The sequence below is a fragment of the Coffea arabica genome, chromosome 2c (genome assembly GCF_036785885.1).
Source record: "Coffea arabica cultivar ET-39 chromosome 2c, Coffea Arabica ET-39 HiFi, whole genome shotgun sequence".
In the NCBI taxonomy this organism is placed as follows: Eukaryota; Viridiplantae; Streptophyta; class Magnoliopsida; order Gentianales; family Rubiaceae; genus Coffea; species Coffea arabica.
Window position 1 is genome coordinate 7656452 of NC_092312.1, and position 23351 is coordinate 7679802.

The window sequence follows — 23351 nt, forward strand, 5'->3', positions numbered from 1 at the left end:
CATTATTGAATTGCAATAGTTGTAATTCTTACTGTTTATTTGTTAATTATATTACCCCCACTATGGTGGACTTCTTGTAATCTTTTTATTTTTTTAAAAAATCTCCTAATAGGTCTAAATCAACCATTGATGTTTGCAGCTATCAATATGTAATGGCCGTATTAAGCTCTTTTGGGCGCTTATATGCTCTTTCTCGCTAATTTACCAAGACAACGCCTCATGAGGTATATTGAATGATATTATCAAAGTTACTGGATATTTTAGTGTTTGTTAGTCTTTCATAGTTAGATTTTCTTTTTGTGTTTTTTGTTGTAAATTTCTTTGTACTTTCATTTTCATGGGAATATTCAAATAACCGCTTAAAATATTCAATATTCTAATTGCGGTTCTAGTTCGTTTTCTCCATTTTAACTCCTTGTGCACAATGTATTTGCTTGCATGAATTGAAAAATATGAATTAAAAAAACATATATTTGGACTACTTCAAACGCTATATGTAAAGAAGTTTGATGAGTCCAAAATTAAGGGAAACTTTTGGTTCGGACAAATTATTTGATAAGTGTAGTTTACTATTTTCACATTAAATACAATTCAAATAAGATTGTAAAGTCCTTATTTCTTCAATTAGCAGTATCCTATTGATGGAATGAAGATTAATTATTAAATTTGCTAGTTAGCCTGCCTGACATAACGTTTTTCGCCCAAAAGGAATGACTAAAAATATTCTTCAAATTGTAACTAATCTCTTGAGGTAATTAAGGTATACCAGTCTCTAATTACCACCTCTAATCAGCATTGCAAATTGGCATATGCTCCCCCAAACGTGCATCCCACTTCGTCACACAGCACGCGACCCCACGCACAAACCCTAATTTCCAAGACCCTACTCCCATTTCTCAAGACTCATCTAAGAGGGAGTGAAGGTCAGAAAATGAGAAATTTTATGTGAGAGAGAGAGAGAGAGAGTGAGTGTGTGAATGTGTGTGTGCAAGAGACGATGAAAAAGACACACATCCAAGAACTTTGACGCAAAATCACACACACCCCACCACCAAAAACCTAAGAAACGACATCTTAGAAATCCCAACAGGGAGAGAAAAGAAAACGGAAAAACAAATGTTAAAAGAAGAAAGAAACCTCCCCCTTCAAGGCTTCAAGCTAAGCTAGCTAAGCTTATCTGATAATCTCTCATCATCTCCCTCCTTTGTATGTGCGATAGTGTGCGTATGTCCTCGTGTCTCTAATCTAGATCCTTGTTGCCTTGTTGGGTTCATCGATCAACTTTATTTTGTCATTCATCTCTATAAAAATCCTTATCTCAATTTTCTTCTTGGAACCTTATCTTGTAAAGAAAGTCAAAATCAAGAAACCACAGCTAAGATCTCAGCTAGTTGCCGAAAGTATCTTAAGAAGCGATCTCATTAGCTCGCAATCTAGTTGAACGAGTTTGAGGTGAAGATCATGGCAAATAGGTGGTGGACCGGCCAGGTAGGTTTACCTGGTGTTGAAACATCTTCATCAACTGGCTCACCAGTGTTGAAGAAGCCAGATCTGGGCATATCAATGAACGACAACAGCGGAAGCGGTGGCGGCAGTGGTGGAAGAGATGATGAAGATGAAAGAGAAAACAGCACTGATGAGCCTAAAGAGGGTGCAGTTGAGGTAGCTACTCGGAGGCCTAGAGGAAGACCTCCTGGTTCCAAGAATAAGCCAAAACCGCCTATCTTTGTCACTAGAGATAGCCCTAATGCTCTCAGAAGCCATGTCATGGAGGTTGCAAACGGTTCTGACATAGCTGAAAGCATAGCCCAGTTTGCCAGGAGAAGGCAAAGGGGAGTTTGTGTGCTGAGTGCTAGTGGAACAGTTACTAACGTAACCCTTAGGCAACCTTCCGCACCTGGTGCAGTCATGGCTTTACATGGCCGCTTTGAGATTCTCTCTCTCACCGGAGCTTTCCTCCCCGGTCCAGCCCCTCCCGGGGCTACCGGACTAACTATATACCTAGCTGGAGGCCAAGGCCAAGTGGTTGGGGGAAGTGTGGTTGGATCACTAGTGGCCTCAGGACCAGTGATGGTGATTGCTTCAACATTTTCGAATGCTACTTATGAGAGGCTGCCTATTGAGGAAGATGAAGAAGGCGGTGGTGCAGCTCAGGGACAACTTGGTGGGAACGGATCACCGCCGTTGGGGAGTGGTGGGGCGCCGCAGCAAGGTGGTTTGGGTGATCCGTCCTCTATGCCTGTGTATAATTTGCCACCAAACCTGATGCCTAATGGTGGACAGCTGAACCATGAAGCATTTGCTTGGGCTCATGGCCGCCCTCCTTACTAATTGAGGTAAATGAATAAATAATACTAGCAGCTTCATAAAGTTTGAAGGGAGAGGGATAGAATTAAGTTTCTTCACTTGTGATGTATTGTAGAATGAAGAGACATAAAAAAGACTTAAGATTATAAAGGTTTATATGTACATGTATATTTCCTCGAGTTTGCTTCAACTCCACTTTGTAATGCATTAGGTCTAGTCTTCTTAATCCTGCTTTAATTTTAGAGCTGATTTTCGTCTTCTTAGTCTTCTTGATTAATAATAATGGAGTTAAGCTGAATTTATGCTGCGAGCAAATCATCTCTTCTGTTTTCTCTATCTTTTGGCCCCTAAACACACAAACTTTTAGGTGAGTCCATATTATTTACTTTGTCTAGGCTTGAAAGGATAGAGTGAAGTGAAGACTCCAATGCTCCTTCAAGTAAAATATTCACAAGACTGCATATTTCTATGCACCACGTTCTCAGTTATCTTGCTTTAGGATGTTCATCTTTTTCTGGTTTCTTGGCTGTTCATATTAACAGGTGTTTGTTTAATTTACTCGAAAAGTTGAAAGAGAAACAAAGTGAGCAAAAAAAAAAAAAAAAAAATCGTATGGAGTTTCTTTTGCTTATTCAAGTATATAAATTTTCAGTTACTTGATAAATGATAATGCATCGTCCCGTGGTTTTCTAAAAGCAGCGGAAGATTGTGATGCATGATGAATATCTTTTATTTCTCACCTTTGTAATGATCATGGTCCTGTCATTTCTCAATCCATTTCCCATCTTGCACCTGTAAGTATAAACTAGGGCTTCTTCCTATGACTTTTGTCCTACGTTCTTCATCCATCATTGAACTTATCCACCTACTCCCAATCCCCTTAATCTGAAGTGGTGGTTAGTTGTTGTTGTTCATCATGTACTAATGTTGTGCAAAAAGACCTTTTTCAATCTCTTCTGCATCCTTCACTAACTGAGCTCCTCCACCTCCAACCCATAATTTGTGGAGAACTATATATCAGTTTATAATTCTTCCTCTCTGCCATGTATTTTGGTTATACAATTCAGTTGAACCTGGACAAATCGCGATTGTACGCTAATTTAAGTGAAAGGCATGATGCTGAAGTGGAGCAAGTGATCAATGAGTCTTGATCAGCGGCGGCTTCTTCATACCAAATATGCATGTTCATCCACAGCTCTTATGTACAAATACGGTTCCACCAACACAATTAATACTTCATCTGACGGTTTTGGATTGCTAAAACTAAATCATGGTGTGAAGGTTTAAGAATTTGCAAATCGATTAATTTGAATGCTGTGCATAACTGTACGAATTACTGGCTTTAAGCCGATTGTTTTGAGCATAAAAGACATATATACATATCTGTGGAGAATCATTGTTGTGTCGATTCGATCTCTTGTAATGCATTTAAAGAGCTATGTGTCCACTAATCCATCTGAATTATCCATGCGTAGTGAGTCCTTCGTGCAGTTCAGTTCTTACAGAAGTTCCAGGCTTAATTATAGCTTATTATTAGGCTACAAAAGATTAATCGCATGCATGTTATACTGTGAATCTTAGCAGGGCAAGTTCCAGTTTTTCGCCAATCTTTCTTCCATCATCTTCAGAAGTATAAATTATATTCGTAAGTCGTGACACTTGCCCTAATTTCTCACAGCATCGTGTCAGCTTCTCACTTGCCCTAATTTCTGTGCAGATTAATTAGAACATCAAACACATGCATATATAGTATCAGAATGATCAAACCGCATGGCATAGCCGGCTAGAAAAGTTGAAATCTGGCTTGGTGGGTTACAAGAAATCATACACATTAGTACTAGATAAAACTAGGACAAATTGATTTCGACCAATAGAATTGTTAAAATTGGGTCAACTATCCCAGATTTGCATGAAGTCAGAAATTAGAAGTCCCAAATTCCGTACACATCACTAGTTATGAGAAATTATATATATGAGTAGTAGATTAATCCAACGGCAAATTGATTATTAGAATGGTTAAATTTCTGTCAGGTTTATATATATTCTGAATTTGCAAAAAATCAAAAATTTCGGAAACTAAACTTGTTTGATCGAAATATTAAGGATCGATGGACAAAAAAATACTGAGAACCAAAACTGTATGTTTCGATCTACAAATGAATGACAAATTATGCTCTTGTATCAAGAAGCTGGTAAGCATATTAGCCGTTGACAGGCTTCCCTTTCTCCTTCTCTAGCAAAAATTTCAAAAACCAGGTGCAAATGTGCATTAGTTTAATGTCCCAAAATTCACAGAAGTAAACGGTTAATAAATTTTAAATAACTTCGTCCACTTATTTAATTAAAGCCACCCGAAAATAATTGTTTAAAAAATTTATTGACAGGGTTGAAAGCTGATCAACTGCAAGCATGCAGGGTTGGCAACCTAAGATACCATGAATCTCCGGAAAATGATTAATGTCATCACCTTCTTTTCATGGTGCGCCCTCAACTTTAGGTCTGTTCTGCTGCACTGGGCTTTCTCATTGGCTTCTGATTAAAGAAATGATTGTTGAGTGGCCCTCAATGACTTGCTAGAGATGCTGCAGAATGCAGTGTTCTTGCTCACTATCAGTTATACTATCAGTGTTCTTCTGACCCAGGCCCTAGTGGTTTGCACATCATTTTTCCCACTTTTTCCTCGCATATTTTAATTTCATTCGTATGCAAGAAGTGCTGGGCTACCTGCCCAACTAGAATAACATAAAGTCAAGAATGATTTTGTTCTTTGAAGTCGCAAAACGACAATTCAGAAAGTCATCCCGCTGATGATTATTTTAATCTCTTCTTTGCCGAGCATAATGGGTTTCCCAGAAATGGTGGCAGTAAATTCGCAAGTCATCAAACGAGGTTAAAGATTTCGTATGTTAATGCAACGAGGAGAACGCTATCCTAAGGTTGTGTTTGGATTGCATTTTTTGTTATTTTTCATGAAAAAATTACTGTAGCGATTTGATATATGTGACGGAAAAAGGTGATAGGAAAATGTGATTACGGAAAACGACAATATTTTTCGACGGAAACAAGCAATCCAAGCATGGCCTAAGTTCCTAACCCAATCTCAACTTACTCGCAGGAGAAAATCAATTGAGGCTTTAAAGGAAAGGGCAAAAAATCCATGTATATATTGGACAAGAAAATTATGTACCATCTCTCTTGATGATCAGATAAAGTTTCTGCATTCTACTTCAACATCACTTTTCCCCTTTTAGCTACTTCACCTGCCCCCCGCGCGGGGGGGGGGGGGGGGGGGGGGCGGGAGGAAATACATAAAATTATAGGTTATCAAATAATGTAAGCATTAGCACACACATCTATATAAGCCGTGTCGAATATTTACTTCTTTAGGGTTTATTACGCTGCTAACACGTTCTCTTTTGTCATTTGAAATTAATTACCAAGTTTCATTTTTGTTCTCTAAGCTTTGTATAGATCAATGCTAATGTTAGGGTAAATGTTATTTGTACTCTATAGCTAGTTTTATTGACAAAATAAAGAGAAAAAGATTTGGCAGTTAAAGTGTAGAATAGATTTTTTTTTTTTTTTTGAAACACTGATTATTATGAAAGAGAGTCTCCGCCATGCTTCCAAGAAGCAACAAAAGAAAAAAAAAAAAAAAAAAGCTAATCAATTAATAGTTTGGATTTTCTTATTTGGAAGCCAATGGACCCCCTAGACATAAAATCAATTGTGAATGAACTAAAAAGTAAGAGTCTTACCAACCCAAAATCCTGTATCATAGATGCAAGTGATACATGAAAGGAGGATAAAACCAATCCTAAATCAATCTTTTGCATGTAGTTTCAAGCCATTCGTAGTTCACAATGTAGAAGGGGGAAAAAAAAGTAGATTTTTGTTTCCATTTCTAGTTTAGTGTCAGCTGAGTAAAAAAAAATTGTAATTGACTTCAATATTCAAATCCTAGTCGCAATCCGCATATTCTCAACATTAACAATCGTAACGTCATATTGCCTTTATACATTCATATCCTAGAACAAGATTTATTCATTCACCATATATCATGTCAAGGTACGGTCAGGGAATCCAAGAGATAGTGAGAGTCACAAGAAAAAGTTGTCTAGAGAATTAACTTAAAATTTAATTGGGTTGTCTAGTAAAGCAAAGATTTTATTAACTTCTTAATCCTATATTTGTATTTGGGGGAGGAAAATTAATGTAATGTTGAAAGGAGCAGTACTGCACTATTAGTGGTAAGAAAAGTGTTAAGTGTGGCCTCTGCATTAATTTATCCTAGGTTGACCAAACCTTTCATATGTGTAAGTAATCACAAGATGCATGACGTACAGATCTCATTTCCTTCAAGATAAAAAAAACTCGGACTACTTGATGCAGTTTTGGTCATAGTAATGCAATTCTTCTTCAACTGTGGGTGATCTTGGCTTCAAGAAATCATAAATTAAACTACAATGATTTAAGTCCAAAAGGCAACTTTTGGATTGCAATTTTCTGGATTTTTTTTGTAGAAAAATTATTATAGCGATTTGATAAATATGAAGTAAAAATGTGATAGAGAAATGTGTTCACGAAAAACGTAACAATTTTTCTGAGGAAAATTGCAATCCAAACGGAGCCCCAAATCTCTGTAATGAGTGTAATAATATTTTAATTTATATTCAGGGGTTATTTGTACTCATATAAAAAAAAATGTTTGTCTCACTCTTTATCCTATTATTAACGTGACAAAATTCCACTATCGCTTGAGTTTCACTAAGGTATATATATTTGGTAAGTGAGTTTCGTACTAGAATGAGTTTTGTGATTAACTACTTTACAGTAGTAGGGAATCCATATTTATTTATCCATGTATCTCATATTTTTAATTAAAAATAAAAATGCTAAGAAGAAACAAAAAGAGTGATAAAAAATAAAAGAAAAATGAGGATATATATATATATATAACCCATACGTAAACTCCACTTGTCAAATACTCTATTGATTTCAATAAAATTCTATTACCGTCAACTATTTTTAATCACACTTATAGTGATTGTGATTGATGATTTTTTTTTGCAAATAGCTCATAAGTTTTATACTCCCTCCGTCCCACTTTGATAGTCCTGTATTCCTTTTTCATCTGTCCCAAATTGTAGTCCACTTTCCAATTGAAGAATGTAGTTGTATTTTAATTTTTCTAAAATACCCTTATTCAATGTAAGTAGTTGTTACTATAAACCTACCCCATTTAATGAGAGTTGATTCTTTTTTTACCATCAATTCAAGTTCCCATAAAATTGTACCATATTTAATGTGAGGTATTTTAGGAAAATAGCAATTTAAATTTACTTTTTCAACAAAGTTAACTACTTTTTCTTAAACTGTGTGAAAAAAGAAATAGGACTATCAAAGTGGGACGGAGGGAGTAATTGATAATAAAAACACAACAGAAATATATGAAACAGCATCTCACAACGAACAAGAAGACCACAAAAATTTTACAAACAAACATTTTATTATTGCCAGCAGCACATATGTAAGACGCCAAGGATATATGATGCATTGAATAGGGAAGCTAATAAAGTTTCATTATTACAAGTGCTCTCAAAAAGAAGTTTATCTTTAATCCTGAAAAGGACGGAGGAATTGATTAATTGGGACCCTCTTCACATGAATCCATGCCATTAGATAAAATCCCCCTAATTTATAGTAGTAGTATAATGTCCAGCATTATTAAGACACTCCAATATTGATCCTTTAACAACTAATGGAGCCCACTTTGGTTAACTTTGATGACTTAATTAATCTCCTAATTACACGATTCATGATACTTTACGATCAATGCCACGGCTGAAACCTCTTGTCATTGGCCCTTCTTTTCTGAAAGCAGCTGTCATTTTCTGATAGTAAACATAGTTAGTGAATATTTGCAAATCTTTTGAAAGGTTAATTAATTAAACGACTTCAAATGGAAATCCATACCCTAAACCCTGAATTAGTAGTGTGTGGAAAGCTGAATGACATTTTTAGTACTTAACATACATACATACACATATATAGTACTAGAAAAATTATAATTATCATGATCATGCATGATCATCTATGGACTTTGAGAACCAACCGTTTCCTTGCCAATTCCTCTTGGTTCTGAAAAATTATTAGTTGCATGCAAAGCATTTAATACACTTGGGTCAAATGGCGGTGCTCTTTGACCCAACCTGCAGTTCTTTTGTTGGTTGTTTCTTCACCCATATAAAATATTCCGTTCTATTATGTCGTGAGATTTATTTTTTTTTTTTTCTGACGGAGTGGATGTCCGGATCAATTTTTACAGGGCCCGACTAATTCCATTCCGGCCTGGGTGGAGAGGTCCCATCCCCCGAACGCGTTAATAGCGGAACTCGAACCCTGATTGTCAAGAATATCGTCAGACCCTAAAAAAAGAAGCGAACAGCTCTAGCTACCCCGTGGGGGCTTATTATGTCGTGAGATTGCTAATATATGAATGCTTCTAATGTTTATCCATTGAAAGTGTGACAACTCTTTTTGTTTGATCTTCTTGACATTGGCTGCCATGTTGCCTCATGTCCATGTGGGGTTCATAAATGGAACAAGGCAACGATCAAGTAACTATAGTTTAATCAACGTCCCCATTTGATTAACGTTAGAGTCACAGAAAATTGGCATTGGTTAGTTGCACCTACTAACGAATGAAATGACTAATCTCCCTTTGATTATGTAAAGCTGGTGGCGACCCCAAAAGGGTTGGGTCCGATGATAAAGTGAAAGGAATTTACCGTGATTTTTTAAACCTCGCAATTTCTTAATGCCTGGCAAGTCTTAATACAAGTATTTGTTGCTTCATGGTTGACATTAGTGACAAATAACACAGTATATTTCGAGATGGCTAATTAAAAATAAAGAAAACTGTTGAAATTTCTTATTAGAACACCGGAGAGTACTGTATAGTGTATACCCTCTGTTGCAAGTCAAGAAATTGGGTGTAGAAGCCTTCCGGGCATCGGAAAAAGCAATCAAACGTTCTAGTGACAAGTATACTGCACTCGGATGGTTGGGGTTTGGGTAATTAAGCTCATTGGACGCCTTCACAAGTTGCCGGCTTTTGAAGGTTGTTTGGGGATTAAGTTTATCTGCAAAAAGTCTGAGTTTCTCAGAATTGAAAAAGGCAAGTATACTGCACTCCTCTCTTATATCACGATATGCTAAACAGGAAATTTTGCTTTCACGAAAATGTTACAGAGCCTTTGTTTAAAAGATGAACAGAGACATTTGAAAGAGGTCTTTGAGTTTTTCTAGTCTGTCACAACGAAAGAACCTGGCAATTTCATTACTTTTAGAAGCCACTTGCACTTAAACTAAAGCTCGTTAGGCTACAGCAAGAAGAATACAAAAATGGTTGTCATCTGTGTTTCACCAATCATCGTACACACAAAAATCAGAAAGAGCAAAGAGAAAGGATTAAAAATAAAAACTACCCGAAAATAAGTGGAAAGAAAATTTTACTCTTGACAGATAGGATACTCATAACCATCTACTTCGTAACACTCTTAATTTGTCCTCAGGAGCTGGTCTTCAATCATCCAATCTGCTTCTCTTCCCAGTTCCTTCAAAACCAATATTGGTTTCAGCTTCAACTACCTTTGGGTCTCTGGAACTTACCGTGAACCCAAACCCGTCGCATAAGTTTCCCATTTCGCCTATTTGTAGATTTAACACAACAGTATTCAAGCTCAAGCTGCAAAAATACTAGGATGGTTAGCGCAATAACATTGGAGGAGTAAAAGTTACAGAAGTCAAAACTTGTTTTAGCTTCAAGATCCATGAGATTTTGTAACTTGAATTTGAAATTGATAGCCACAATGTTTTCCATCAGATTCATTTCTGATCAGATTTGTGTCTAATTAAACAATAATCTTGGCTGGAGATAAATAAGTCTTTACAGACAACTTGATAGTAAGTTTCAACAATCTATTAAAGCTGTAAGGGCATCCAAAAAAATTACTGTATGACCCGCAAGCCCAAAGAACAAAACCCAAGAGCACACCTCCCAAGTCTCCCCATGCAACACACCCTTTTCTAACCCTTGCCAAATGGCAAGCTTGATGCACTCCCTTCACAAATTGTACATCAACTGAGCAGTAAGCAAGCAAATTTGTCGAAACATACATTTTTTTTTCCCTAATCAGTAACCAGCCCTAAATTCTTAATCTTCCTAGGAAATAAAAGCTTATCCAAGAAAAGCGTAACATCCAAATTCATACCTCAGTGAACCCTGCACTAGAAAATAAATCTCTTGTGCTTTCCAAAGAGAAGAAATAAGAACGGGTTCCATCAGATCGCCTGTATTCCCTATATCCAACTCTTTGCTTGGGATCAAACCGAAGCATTGTCATATCATAGAGACCTGAACTTCCAATGAAATATATATATATCAGCAAAAGCCAATAAAGACAATTAAAATGCAATAAATAAATTAATAAATAAAATAATACACAACATGACCAAATCAACTGTTACCCTCTATTTCCTGGGGCTATTACCATAATCCCTAAATAAGAGCATGCCACCCGGCTTTAAGACAGAGAAGCACTCCTGAATGGCTGTTGGCATCATGCGGAGTGGTAATGCTGATAGAGTGAAGATCTGGCATGTGAAAGACATTAATAAGCAGAACAATGACAGAATCTACAAAATTCATACTTTTACTGTGCTAAAAAGTTCTAGAGCTAAATCATTTCAGTAAAAATTTTAAGTTGACAAAGTAATTACTAAGATAACATACTAGGGTAACGAGATCCACCCCACCAATGCAGCAACTACTCTCCTCTGAGCATGAGACTTCACAGAAATCTACCCTGTTACAGTCTATTACTTCTGAATTAGCCCCAAAAAACTATAAACAAAGAAACAAATTCCCTACTATTATAGAAACAACTGTTCATGTTAGATGACTAACAAATAAACCAAAGACAAGCAAGGACAAGGAACTAACATACTGCTTTTGCAAAATCTTTCTTGACAAGAACTGCAGGCCAGCCACTCAGGAAACCCACTCGTAGAAATATCACATAAGAAGGGGTGGTAACGATGCTCAGCTGAGATCAAGTTTGCAGCAGCTATATTCTCTTTAGCCCTATCAAGAGCCTCATTGCTACAGTCACAGGCATAAACAACAATGTTCTCTTTAGCCCTGTCAATATTTGAGGACAATGACATATTAATTTGTTGTAAAACATTATGTCAAGTTTCTAGCATACGCATGTTTGAAACAAGAAATGAAGCATCAAGATATTAACAACAAAGATCATGTTATATGCCTCCCGTTATCACTGTAGGCAGGAAAGAGAGATATCTAGCATCTTGATTTTCCATAAAAAGCATGAATCTGCAAAATGTATTCCTCCTCTATTTGCCAGACCACCATTGCACTCCACTGATGACAGTGAGAAGCATGCATCAACCACCCCTTAAAGCAATTTGAACACAATCACAGATCAAATGACCTTGAAGGAAAATTCATTTCCGCTGGTAGTCAAATATGCGAACTAACACCACATACGATGAAGCTACATGATGGAAATCTTACTTCAACTAAGTAACCTCTCCATTTTGACATGATAGCAGATGGAGCTGCTGCGATGTTGAGCACTTGAATCAAAACCACCAACAGTATCAGACATCCATTTTGGAAATGTCAATAGTTTGCCAGAGAAAAATATTAGACAGCCTATGGAGAGAAGCAAGGGAGACTTCAATCCTAAATTCCATTTATTAGAATTTGCCTGCAAGCAGTTCATATTACTCATAGAAATTCCCGATTTCCATATCATCTATGGTACAAACTGAAAAGATCAGATGCTCTCAAAAGGTACTAAAATCTACTCATAGACTTTGAAATTCAGTTCTACATGTAACTTATGGTTCAATTCCCAATGGTGGCATGCCTGAATACCTGACAGCAAACAAACTGGTCAAATTATTGCCCAAGGATGACCAATTAAGGCTGGATTAAACGAAAGAAGGGCAATTTCAAATGTGGTAGATGCATGACAATATTGGAGGTACAAGACCAGCAAATTTTTTCTAGAAAAGAATCCATAACTCAAGACTGAATGCTTGTGCCATAGGAACTCTAGTCACTTCCTACTAAAATGCAAAAAGATAAGACTAGTTAGGCTTAAACCCCTCGTGGGCATTCATCTACCATCCCTGATTAATAACAGAATGATTTAATCATATACATTCACATGGATATTCATAAGACAATCAGCTGACCCAAACACGACAGTACTAATATGACAAGCAGTGTCTTGAACTTGATGATTTCAAAGAGAGATATCCAGTCATATATTCTTTCTTTCTTATGGGGCTCATTTGGACACCAAATCGTCCATAGATTCATCCAGTGTTCTAACATTTTTAAATCTAAGCCAAGACTTTGACATATACTTCAATCTGGTAGAAATAGAGCAAAACTCATTAAGTGTCACATAATTATCCTAAACACAAACCACAGTAAATAAACCAAATCCCAGCATTACAATTACCTAGATAATGCCCAATCCCAGCATCAGTGAAACTCAAGATTTAGTCTTTTCAGAATTATTTCAGAAATGATTCATCCAGATATCAGCAACTTTTCGGAATAGAAGATATAGTATTTTACCGTAAAATTGGCAAAGCAGTACTTCCATTACCACATCCGACCTCCAAAACTTTAGCATAGTCTCTACAAGAAGCCAGCTCTGGAAATTCCTTCAACAGGTACCGCCTCTCCTACATTCAATAAGAAAAGGAAAATGTCAAAATGGACCAAAAATTACCCCATTTGCATTAAGTTTTCATTAATCAATTGACGCCAATCAATAGAATTGACTAAGAAAGAACATTATCTTGAACCTCCCTGAACAACCGTAAAACATTAAAAAGGCGAGCTTCTTCTTTATCAGCGCAGTTTGCGGGCCTAAATTTTTATTATTTTTTTTTTCATACCGATGACTGATGATTGAAAAAAAAATTTTTTGTTAATGGACAAGAACCCATTTACAGTCCGAGACAAAATGGTAACGGGCGAGAACCCAGTTAAAATCTAAGCCATAAAAGGTAACTAGGCAAGAACCCACTTGGCATTTGTGAAACAAAAAAGTTAATACTATAGGCACTTAGAAGAGAAGCAATTGTGAGTTAATGAATATTACATAAAACACGAGACTGTAGAATGGTCGTAGTACCTTGAAGAATTTTCCAGTGGAATGACGAGTGTGGAATTTATTCCAGGCTTCAGAATCAGAATTTGCATCAGCAGTAGAAGCAGATGTGCTGGCATTCGTATCATCAATGAAAGGAAGGAGGTGGTAGAGGAAAGAGGGGTTGGTCTCGATCTCAAGTCTGAGATGGTTCCACTCGAAATCCTTTGAGTAGTAATTTGCTGCTGCTTCTTGGCTCATTCTTACAATAGTGATAGCAGTATATTTCCCTTTCTTTTCTTTTGTTGTCTTTTTTTTTTTTTTTTTTTTTGTTTAAGAAATGCTGATTTCACTATAAGATTCCGGCGGCTGAAGGAGGAGGAGAAAGACGAGTTGGCTGTCGATTCGAAAAGCGCTCCATGGTTTTTGGGTTTCTTAAGCTGTAGACAGGACGATGTCGTTTACACTAAGGTCGAGGTTGACGTCTGTTTGTGCTTAATAATTCCATAAAAATCAACAAATTTGGGCATCACAATTTGCAAAAGTTTCTGGAACGACGCTCCTTAGTCCATGCTATGATACTGCTACAAAATTGCATAACGGGTTTGTTGGCTTGCAAAAATTTCCGTCATGTATTTAAATTTGGTCCAATAAATTAGTATTCATAGATTTGCAAAAAAACCATGAAATGCTTCTTTATTTTTAGAGATTTTAAAATCTATATGCAAAAGCAAACAATTTTAGCAAAAATGGACTTGTGAAAAAAAATAGACGAGAACATTTATAAAATATTTTGTATATCCAAATTTAGAATCTAAGATACGGTAAAACAATCAAATTTAAGAATAGGACCTTAGCATGCATAAAACTAATCTGTGTATATATATATATATATATATATGAAAGTAACTATTTTAATTAGTATTTTTTTCACTTCTACATTATATGCCTACTTAGAGAGAATTAACGGGTTATTCATCACTTAGGTTTTACCTATATTTAATCCTATTTGGATTATATTATATGTTTAAAAATTATCTCTAATTTTAAAATAACTTTAAAAAGTAAATAATCTTATCATAATAATATCTGCTTTCTATCAAATTATTACGTAGAACTATAATAAAATCTTTTTCAAATCACAATTACTAAAATCTTACATATCCCATAAATTATTTTCTTTCATCACCGGTTCGTTGATTATTGATTAGTATTCAAATTATTGATTGTCTCTTTCCCTTAATTTTGAATTAATTTACTGCAAAAAAAAGAATTAACTGTAGCACTGACAAATTTTGTCAATATTGTTGAAAATTGAATAGCTATCTTGTGCCTATCTCTAATTTGGCATTATATTAAGCCGCAACCAATGGTGACATGCGGTGTTGTAATTGGGTTAACATTTCAAAATTACATTCAGGCCCAATCTTATCGGCCCAGCCAGTACTAATACGAATCATGCACAATAATTAATACTGATTTTTGTCCCATAGAATCAATTGGTACAGCCATTGATAATTGACCGTAAGGTCCCTGCAACCTTTTGCAGTATCTTCCATACCGGCCTCTGCATTTAGACGTCATGAGCTGCTTTTGTGATTTTAATGCTTCAGCGAAACTAGAATGGGCGCTGAGACAAGATTCTGTGTTTTGCAGAGGCCATTAGTACCATAAACCAAAAATGCAAATGTACGAACATTTTAATCCAATGTAGAAGGAAACCAAGAAAAAAACACAAAGGAAATGTTGCCCAGCTCATTTTTTGAGCAAAGAAGTTTTATCTAATCAGACTTGATCATTGTTCTCCCGAAGCGTTACATATATCAAGAATTTCTCTGAGCTGACAGTGAATAGAATCATGTATCACAAACATTTGCTTCAAAGGTCCTCACAGGAACCTAGATCATGAGCAAGCTGTGTAAGCTGCACTTGCATATTCTTCAATTAGTCCACAACCTTTCCTTCCATTTACAAACATGACGGTTGTTCATGTCTCACTTTATTGATGGATGTCAACCATCGTTGATGCAAGGGCACTCAAATGTAATCCAGCCAATAATGTTCTCCCATTGGTAATTTATAACTAAATGGTTAGCAAAATTCTAATAGAATGTTGGCCTATAGAATGTGTAAATGCTAAGATCTCTAAATATGGTTTCTTGAATTAGTCCAGAGTGAACTAACCGATGCATCATCTCTTTTGTCATCTGATGATCTCTCAAAAACCATCACCTGCTCGTTGCAGAACTCTTCGAAGCTCATCAGCCATTACTTGTAGAAGAACAGGTTTTCTAACAAGACCATTCATTCCCGCCTGCAGGCACCTTTCCAACAAATGATCCTCCGCACTTGCGGACAAGGCTATAATTAATGGCCAGTTACGACTCCGAAACTTTCGTATTCTTCTTGCCACTTCAAAGCCATCTATTTCAGGCATGTGAAGATCCAAAACTACAACTTGGAATGTTGCTGCTGAGGGGCCTAGTGCGCTCAGGCACTGGAAACCAGATGAAACTGCGGTAACTTGGCAACCTAGCTTCTCAAGCAGCTTTTTTGTCACCATTCTATTTATATCATCATCATCAGCAAGAATAACTTGAAGGCCTCTGAACATTAAGCTAGAAATTGGTTGCTCCAATGGATTTCCGAGCTCAAATACATGTCTTCTAAAAGAAGATTGTTTCTGAAATCTGAGAATAAGAGTCATGCTTCGTGCTTGGCCCCGAGAATCAGAGGACATCCAGATATTACCTTGCATCATCTGCAGATGTTAAACCAGGAATCAATATGATGTCAAAAAACAATTGTTGACAAGGATGCCCAAACTAGACGAAGGATTTAGACAAGGATTCTGTCCTCCAAAGTGATTGATAGAAGACATGATTGGCCAAAACAAGTTTGGACAGCAAGTTTTATACTCATTCAGGAACAGAGAAACATAGATTGAGATTATTATCCAATGGACATAATCAGAAGTAAAAATACAGAAAATAAACCAATAACGAATAAGATGCCAAAGAACAATTCTTGAAAAGTACACCTAAACTAGATGAAGGGTTGTGTCCTCCAAAGAAATGTATAGAAGACATGATTGGCCACAATAGGTTTGGACAGCAAGTTTAATGCTCATTCAGGAAGAAAGAAACACAGGATTTAGATTATTCCCCAAAGGACATAATCAGAAGTAAAAATAAGGAAAATAAACCAATAACAAATAAGAGGGGAAACTTTTGTAAGCTTAAAAAAAGCATAAATTAGCAGCTCCCAAATGAAGGGCAGAACCTTTTAAACTTTGAAAATGTTGTACATCTAGATTCTTGTACTAAACTGAATATAAGAAGTTTTATCTTGCAACTATGGAGTACGACAAACTTCTTTTGATGAAATACGTTTTCGCACTAAAAAATGATTTACAAACTATCCCGCTTAGACTTTAAAGACGCTAGAAACTGAGTATCTTAGCCTTTTCTAGGTATTGACTGAATACAAGAAGTGATATCTTGCAACTATGGAGTACGACAAACTTCTTTTGATGAAATACGTCACAAATTATACCGCATAGGCATAGCTAAAATGCCACCTCAGGTCCTCAAGTACCATCATGCTGGCCTTGAGCAATCAGAGAAGAGTGCGTCAAATTCATGCACTGAAAGTAAAACAAGCCCAAAAAGTGTTTATAAGTGCTTTATAGCTATTATCCCAGATATCAAGCATTTCACACTAAAAAAATGATTTACAAACTATCCCACTCAGACTTTAAAGATGCTAGAAACTGTGTATCTTAGCCTTTTCTAGGTATTGAATACATTGATCACTAAACCAGCTCCAAAGGTTAGCAAGTAGCAGAAGTGGATGAGCACCGGGATGTTTGCGGTTATATAAAATCCAATTGCTAAAAAAAGGGCCAGTATGAGAATACCACAAGAGAATTGAAATCATCCAGCTGATGGATTACATGGACTTGCCATGTTGCCAACATTTACAATCAGAAAAATGCACCGCCAGGGCAAATTGCTCAAGGTAAGCTATAGAAGTTTGAAACATGCCTCCAGAGGAAACACTTAGCAGCCAAGTAGCCTTTGTAGGTGGCTGATCAACAGCAATGCATTGGGTATTTTCTGATTCCGCCATCTCATGGAGTTGGACTTCTTGGTGCATTAAATTTCATCTTTGGTGAGGGACCATTACACTTGGGACACGTCAAAAAAGTAACCAGCATCAAATTTTATCTTTGGTTTTTCTAAGTAGCCGCACTATTTCAAGTACTATTAGCAACTTCTTGTAATATGCTTGTTGAATAACAATAGACCCCAAAACTTTCTCCTCTTCTTTGCAACTTTGACGGATGGCTTTTAAGTCCTTGATGTGAACCTAGAGTATCTGACTATAACTTAAACCAGGTGCTACAGCCCCAAATGCCATATGCTTCAAAAATAAGCATATTAAACCTATCTCACAAGGAATTTTAATAAGTTCAACGGCATTGATGTCTTGAGGAAAATTGATCGTGTTATTGGTAGGAGAATGCACCCCCAAAACAAATTCTCTTTTTGATTGAGAATGCCAGCACTTTGTACTGCACCCAAATGTCCCAATAAAGTTATCCAACATCTTATTTGACAGCGTTTAAATTTATGAAACAATTTGTACATGTGATAAAATGAACAGCATAGCATGCAGTTATATAGCCATGACACGTATATCTACTATCCAACAAATTAGGCACCAGGAATACTTTATGAGCTCGTAAGATGCTAATGTGACAAAATTAATGAAGAAAAGAAATTCAGAATTCGCACCTGCACAAGCTTTTTGCACATACTGAAGCTCAAGCCCTCCTTTACTTCTTTGCTGTTATGCCTTGTCCCACCAAAATGAGTGGTAGCTATTGAGCTATCTGATAGAGAACCTTCAACATTAACTTCAATTTCAAACTTTACATTCACATACTCATCAGTTGTGCTTGGTCTCCTTGTATCCCAATATCTATCAGTCCTCTCCTGACTTCCGCTCTCAGTATCAACCCTAAAAGTAACAGAGTCCCTTCCCTCATTGACATTCAACAGATGCCCAATCATGTGCAGTAGAACCTGAAATGCCCTCTTCTGATCACCCATCACCTGATTAGGCAGAACATTTGGAATCTCCGTAGAGAAGCCAAAGTGCTTGTAAAGGCACAAGCACTTAACCAAACAAGATGCTTCTCTTACCATGGCATGTAATTTAAAGGGCATGATCTCTAATGGGAATCTTCCCTCATCCTTGTCAGATATCTCCATTGCATCATTTATTAATGTTGAGAGAACACTGCCGGATTTTATTATAGTGTCAACCACAATCCTCTGATCGGGGCTCAAATTGGCATCTTGAAACAGAGATAGTAAGCCCAGAATTGAGTGCATAGGCCGCCTCATTCCGTTGCTCATTACTTTCTGAAATGAGTTCCTTGCCTGGCTTGCCATCATTGCATTCTCCTTAGCTTTCTGGAGCACACGATTTTGCTCTTCCAGTTTCTCTCTCATTGACTGAGACTCCTCAAGAACTGAAGCATGGGACAGAGCCACCGCCACCTGATCAGCAACAACTTCAACTATCTCCATCTCATTATACAACCGAACCCTGTCATTTGCACTTTGAAGAACCAAAACCAGTATGGCGTATCCAGTGTCAACAACCTCTGGTGTCCCCCCTTTGAAATTTGAACATAGAAGCACTGGCATTCGAATAGCTGCAACAGCACCTGGCTGACACCCTCCACAACTCGCAGCACCAAGTACTGAGTCTTGCCTCAAAAACATCACTCCCTCATTCTTTGTTATCTCTAATACATCTGGTTCATTAATCGCAAGGGTGCGGCTATATTCTTCTGAAGGACCAGGACTCAACTGATGGGTCAAATTCATCTCTGTTCTATTCCCATTAGGCATCCAAACTGCACAATTCTGCAGATCCAAGGACTTTGAAAGCTCAACCAAAGTAGTGTACAATATTGTATGCTTATCGAGTGACTTCCTAATTTCTTGGGTAAGCATCCGGACATGCCAACTAGCTTCTTTCTGTTTCTTCATCATCCCAACCTCTTGGCCTAGCTCCATCACATTTTGTGTTAAAAATAATTCTCTGACTTTAAATTTGAGAATAATAGGGATCAGAGTGATAAGAGTGATAGCAGTTGCACAAGATACAAGAGCAGTAAGGATTTTCGCAACTGTAAGAGCCATCATCAACTGGAAGGAGTGCCGACCATAATAAGTCCACGCATTGAGCAAATGGGTCAATCCACAGAGGACAATGAAAGCAATGAATTGAAGTAGAACCCATTTGAATGGTATATTTGAGCAGCTAATAAAGTAAAGCAACTCGATAGGAATTGAAAAGTAAGCCACAGCAATCAAGAAATCACTCACTCTCTGGCATTCTAGAATGCTAGCTATGCTCCAACCTCCAACATCATCGCAATGACAATGGGAAAATTCGCCATCAGTGGCTGACACGCTGAAGATCATAACTGCAACTAGAAGCCCAAGGACAAAATCCCTTAATCTTGAACCCATAGCAGCCCCTTTTCAATCCATCTTTATGACAAGTTTTCACCCTTTTCAAAAGCTTAAATCAACTGAAGATCAAGACAGAGGTGTCCTTGAAATTAAACCCCAAACCCCAGTCCCAAATAGCAATTGCTTTCCTAATAAACTATAATAAATCAAATCTCTCCAGCATTTCTAGATCTAATATGTCTATGTGTCAAGATCAAAATAACCAAGTAATCTTTGAGAGGTTATAGCAGCCTCTCTCAGGTAACCATCTCCTACGCTATTTTTCATAATATTTAATTCCCACCTCAGTGTCAATGCTCAAATTCAGAATCTGTAAGAAAGCATCAATCTTTTTCATTAAACACTCCCCGTTTCAAAGGATGTAGCACGAAAAGCATAAGAACCAAGACAATAGAATGCAGGCCTAAAGAACCGGGATCAAAATCCAGTCAAGGCTCCAATAAAGCTGAAGGGAGTTGCACTTGGTGAAAACAAAAATGAACCTGAGGGAGTAGGAAACACCTTCTTGCTTGAGAAATCCAGCATCAAATCAACCTTCTACAAGCAACAGCTAAGCCCAAAAAATTTCTGTATCGTACCAATATTCCACTACCCAAAAAAATAATAATAACAAGACTTCTTTTGCATGAAGAAAGAATCACAGCTTGTGAAACCGGTGTTGATATTAGCAAACAAAAAATTGACACCTACCCAATAGGATAGGACATCCCACTTGGACTAAAACGATTAGAAAACTAATAAAACCATTAGTCAATCAGCAAGAACTGTTCAAAGTATGACGTTGGATTGAACCCCACTTGAAAAATCTGTAGAAACTTTAGCTCACTGGACGCGGGAAGGTCCAGTAAGTGAATTGACCTGCATGTATTCCCTCAGGTTAGCACTACTAGTTTTGGCACTGAATATATTAAATTAAATCCAGGATTTAATATGTGCATATGAGAGGCGTACTAAGTAAGGTGAAGGCACAAGTGGTGAGAGATTAATATAAATAATTTTGTAGAATATCCATACACTTGTGTTTATTAATTTATGGACAATGGAGGATCTTCAAATCTTGAATTGGGTGTAAATAAGGAGAGGACGACAGGAAGATTATAAAAAAAAAAAAATTGAGACGCTTGGCATGCTTTTATTTACCCCCTTAACTTTTTCAAAATTTCAGTCAGGACTGGTTGAAATTTTTTGTTTCTTAAATTAGACCAACAGACTTTGATCTTAGGCACCAGCGCCAAGTGCATGGTTGCAATTGCCTTGTATTTATAAATGTACCTTTTGTCAAAAGTTTTTAGTTTTTCCTTTGGTGGACTTCTCCATCTTTTGGTTTTTGAATTTTGATTTTCAATTGGTTGAGAGCTTAAGAAATAAAAGAACGTACTTAAATAGTACTAAAATTCACAGTTCTATACCTTTTTTTTTTAAAAAAAAAAGAACAAATTTATATTTTTCTCTGTTAAGATTGGCATATGCAAGATTAATTAAATAATTTCATATCCTCTTTACCTTTCTCACTCATGGACGATTTTAGGGAAAAAATAATCCTTCTCATTCCCTTCCTTTTCATGTATCAAAATTTTAGTGATCAGATAATTAGTTTATAATTTTTATTTGCCATCTTAAAGAATTTGCAATCATTTTGAGAATACAATGACCAATTAATTAGGTCACCGACGACCAAATTATAGGCAAAAAATGTAACTGCAGTTATTTAGTTTTGCATATAGTTATTTGAAACTTGACTTTTAAGGATTTACTCAATATTGAATAGTACGCTAATCAAATCTAAACTTGAAAAAAGATGGTTTGTTTGGATTGAGCATTATTTCTCCAATTTTATTTGCTTACATCATCATTACAATTTCCAATACACCTTTTTATCTTCCCAATTACCTTTTCATCTCACATACATCAAGTCACAAAAAGTGCTACAGTAAAAATATCCCAAATATTTATCTTGGTCAGCCTATCAAACTCAAATCAATCCTACTTTTGTAGTTTGATAGTCAAGTTGCGCGATTTTAGTTAGATCATATTTATATAAAAATCCTATCTAAGATATTATCGGTAATTTTGTCAAAATAATATATCTAAACTAGAACAACATAATTTGGAGTCTCGTATTAGCTTGCCTTGCATGCAAATTAAAAGGAAAAAAAGTGACATTTTATATTTCAATTTTTTTTGTTTCCTTTTTTTCATAGTTGAACGAAATTCCTGTCTTGTATCATTTGGTAAAAATTCAATCAAATGGTCGTCATCCCGTGTTTTTCTTACCTAAACACCTTAACTTTCTTTTCCTTCTTTTGAACCATACCAAACATAATTAAACATGAATTGGTCTATAGTAAAGTCGCGTGTAATTTAAGTTTCACTAATATGGGAAAAAAAAAGTTACGGTGTTTCATGGCAATTGCACAATAATGGGCAAATGAAAGGCCTTGCCCCTTTGGCCTTTTAGGAGTATGAAAAAAGAGCGGGCCCTCCTCCCGCATATAGAATGAGTACACGACTGTCTCTGCGTGTACAAGGTGAGGAGAACCTAGACGCATTCAATCTCCCCATCCACGTCACCTCCTTTATTAATTTCTTAAAGGTCGAAAAAGGCTATACCAAACACCAGCCTACCAGCCACCACATAACTTGGTTCTACAAAAAAAAAAAAAGTGATTTGTTTCAAAAAAATTCCAGCCTGCCAGCCACCACATAACTTGGTTCTACAAAAAAAAAAAAAGTGATTTGTTTCAAAAAAATTTATACGAATGTGTTTTGCATCCGTTTAGTTCGGTGATGATTCAATTCCCTTCGAATTATTTCCGAGTCTCATAAGGTACGCCCTCTCTAGAATAGATTAGATTATACAATAGTTTTCATGTTCGGAAAAAAAAAAAAAAAAAAAAGGGCTATACCAACTACCCTTCTAGCCCATGAGACTATCAACAATATCCAATAGAATGGCAAATACTACTGATAAGAAATTTAGAAAAGGCCACCCTCAAAAAATTTTTTTTTTTTTTTTTAAAATCTACGTGCTTCTCACGTGCTTGTCAGCCTTCTTAGTCATCCCACCGGCCATTGCTCACCGTCAATAATCATGGAGGTGGAGCCCTCATCGTGTGGTGCAAAGCCGAAGGATGGAGTCAGGCGCAGAAAGTGTTATGGTGATGATGACGGTCTAATTTTCGTTCTTCATTCTTGAATCTTGATCATGAAGCAAAACTGAAGGTAGGCAACGCTAGCTAGCACTAGATGAACTGCCAAGCACCACGTGCCAACCAAGAAACATCAA

General features: G+C 36.6%; 3 protein-coding genes across 6 annotated transcripts; 1 reads left to right on the forward strand and 2 right to left on the reverse strand.

Annotated features, from left to right (window-relative positions):
* Positions 1 to 913: 913 nt before the first annotated feature.
* Positions 914 to 5073, forward strand: LOC113725597 (AT-hook motif nuclear-localized protein 20). Of its 3 annotated transcripts, none has more exons than XM_027248864.2 (2): positions 914 to 2336; positions 4692 to 5073. In XM_027248864.2, exon 1 carries the CDS (start codon positions 1462 to 1464, stop codon positions 2329 to 2331), a length of 870 nt encoding a protein of 289 aa, XP_027104665.1. In that variant the 5' UTR covers positions 914 to 1461; the 3' UTR covers positions 2332 to 2336; positions 4692 to 5073. The 3 variants fall into 3 exon arrangements, with proteins under 3 accessions (XP_027104665.1, XP_027104664.1, XP_027104666.1); XM_027248863.2 differs by lacking the exon at positions 4692 to 5073 and adding an exon at positions 3375 to 3715; XM_027248865.2 differs by lacking the exon at positions 4692 to 5073 and adding an exon at positions 2703 to 3128.
* A 4593-nt stretch (positions 5074 to 9666) lies between these two features.
* On the reverse strand, positions 9667 to 13910 carry LOC113725599 (uncharacterized). Of its 2 annotated transcripts, none has more exons than XM_027248867.2 (7): positions 13554 to 13910; positions 12989 to 13098; positions 11319 to 11512; positions 11105 to 11187; positions 10863 to 10965; positions 10584 to 10726; positions 9667 to 10057 (listed from the first exon to the last, which is right to left on the reverse strand). In XM_027248867.2, the coding sequence occupies exons 1-7, from the start codon at positions 13767 to 13769 to the stop codon at positions 9953 to 9955; spliced, it is 954 nt and encodes a 317-aa protein (XP_027104668.1). In that variant the 5' UTR covers positions 13770 to 13910; the 3' UTR covers positions 9667 to 9952. The 2 variants fall into 2 exon arrangements, with proteins under 2 accessions (XP_027104668.1, XP_027104669.1); XM_027248868.2 differs by having other exon boundaries at positions 9706 to 10057; positions 11105 to 11177; positions 11315 to 11512.
* A 1342-nt stretch (positions 13911 to 15252) lies between these two features.
* On the reverse strand, positions 15253 to 20638 carry LOC113725600 (protein EIN4). The gene is made up of 2 exons (XM_027248869.2): positions 18308 to 20638; positions 15253 to 16269 (listed from the first exon to the last, which is right to left on the reverse strand). Exons 1-2 carry the CDS (start codon positions 20060 to 20062, stop codon positions 15727 to 15729), a joined length of 2298 nt encoding a protein of 765 aa, XP_027104670.1. The 5' UTR covers positions 20063 to 20638; the 3' UTR covers positions 15253 to 15726.
* Positions 20639 to 23351: the final 2713 nt, after the last annotated feature.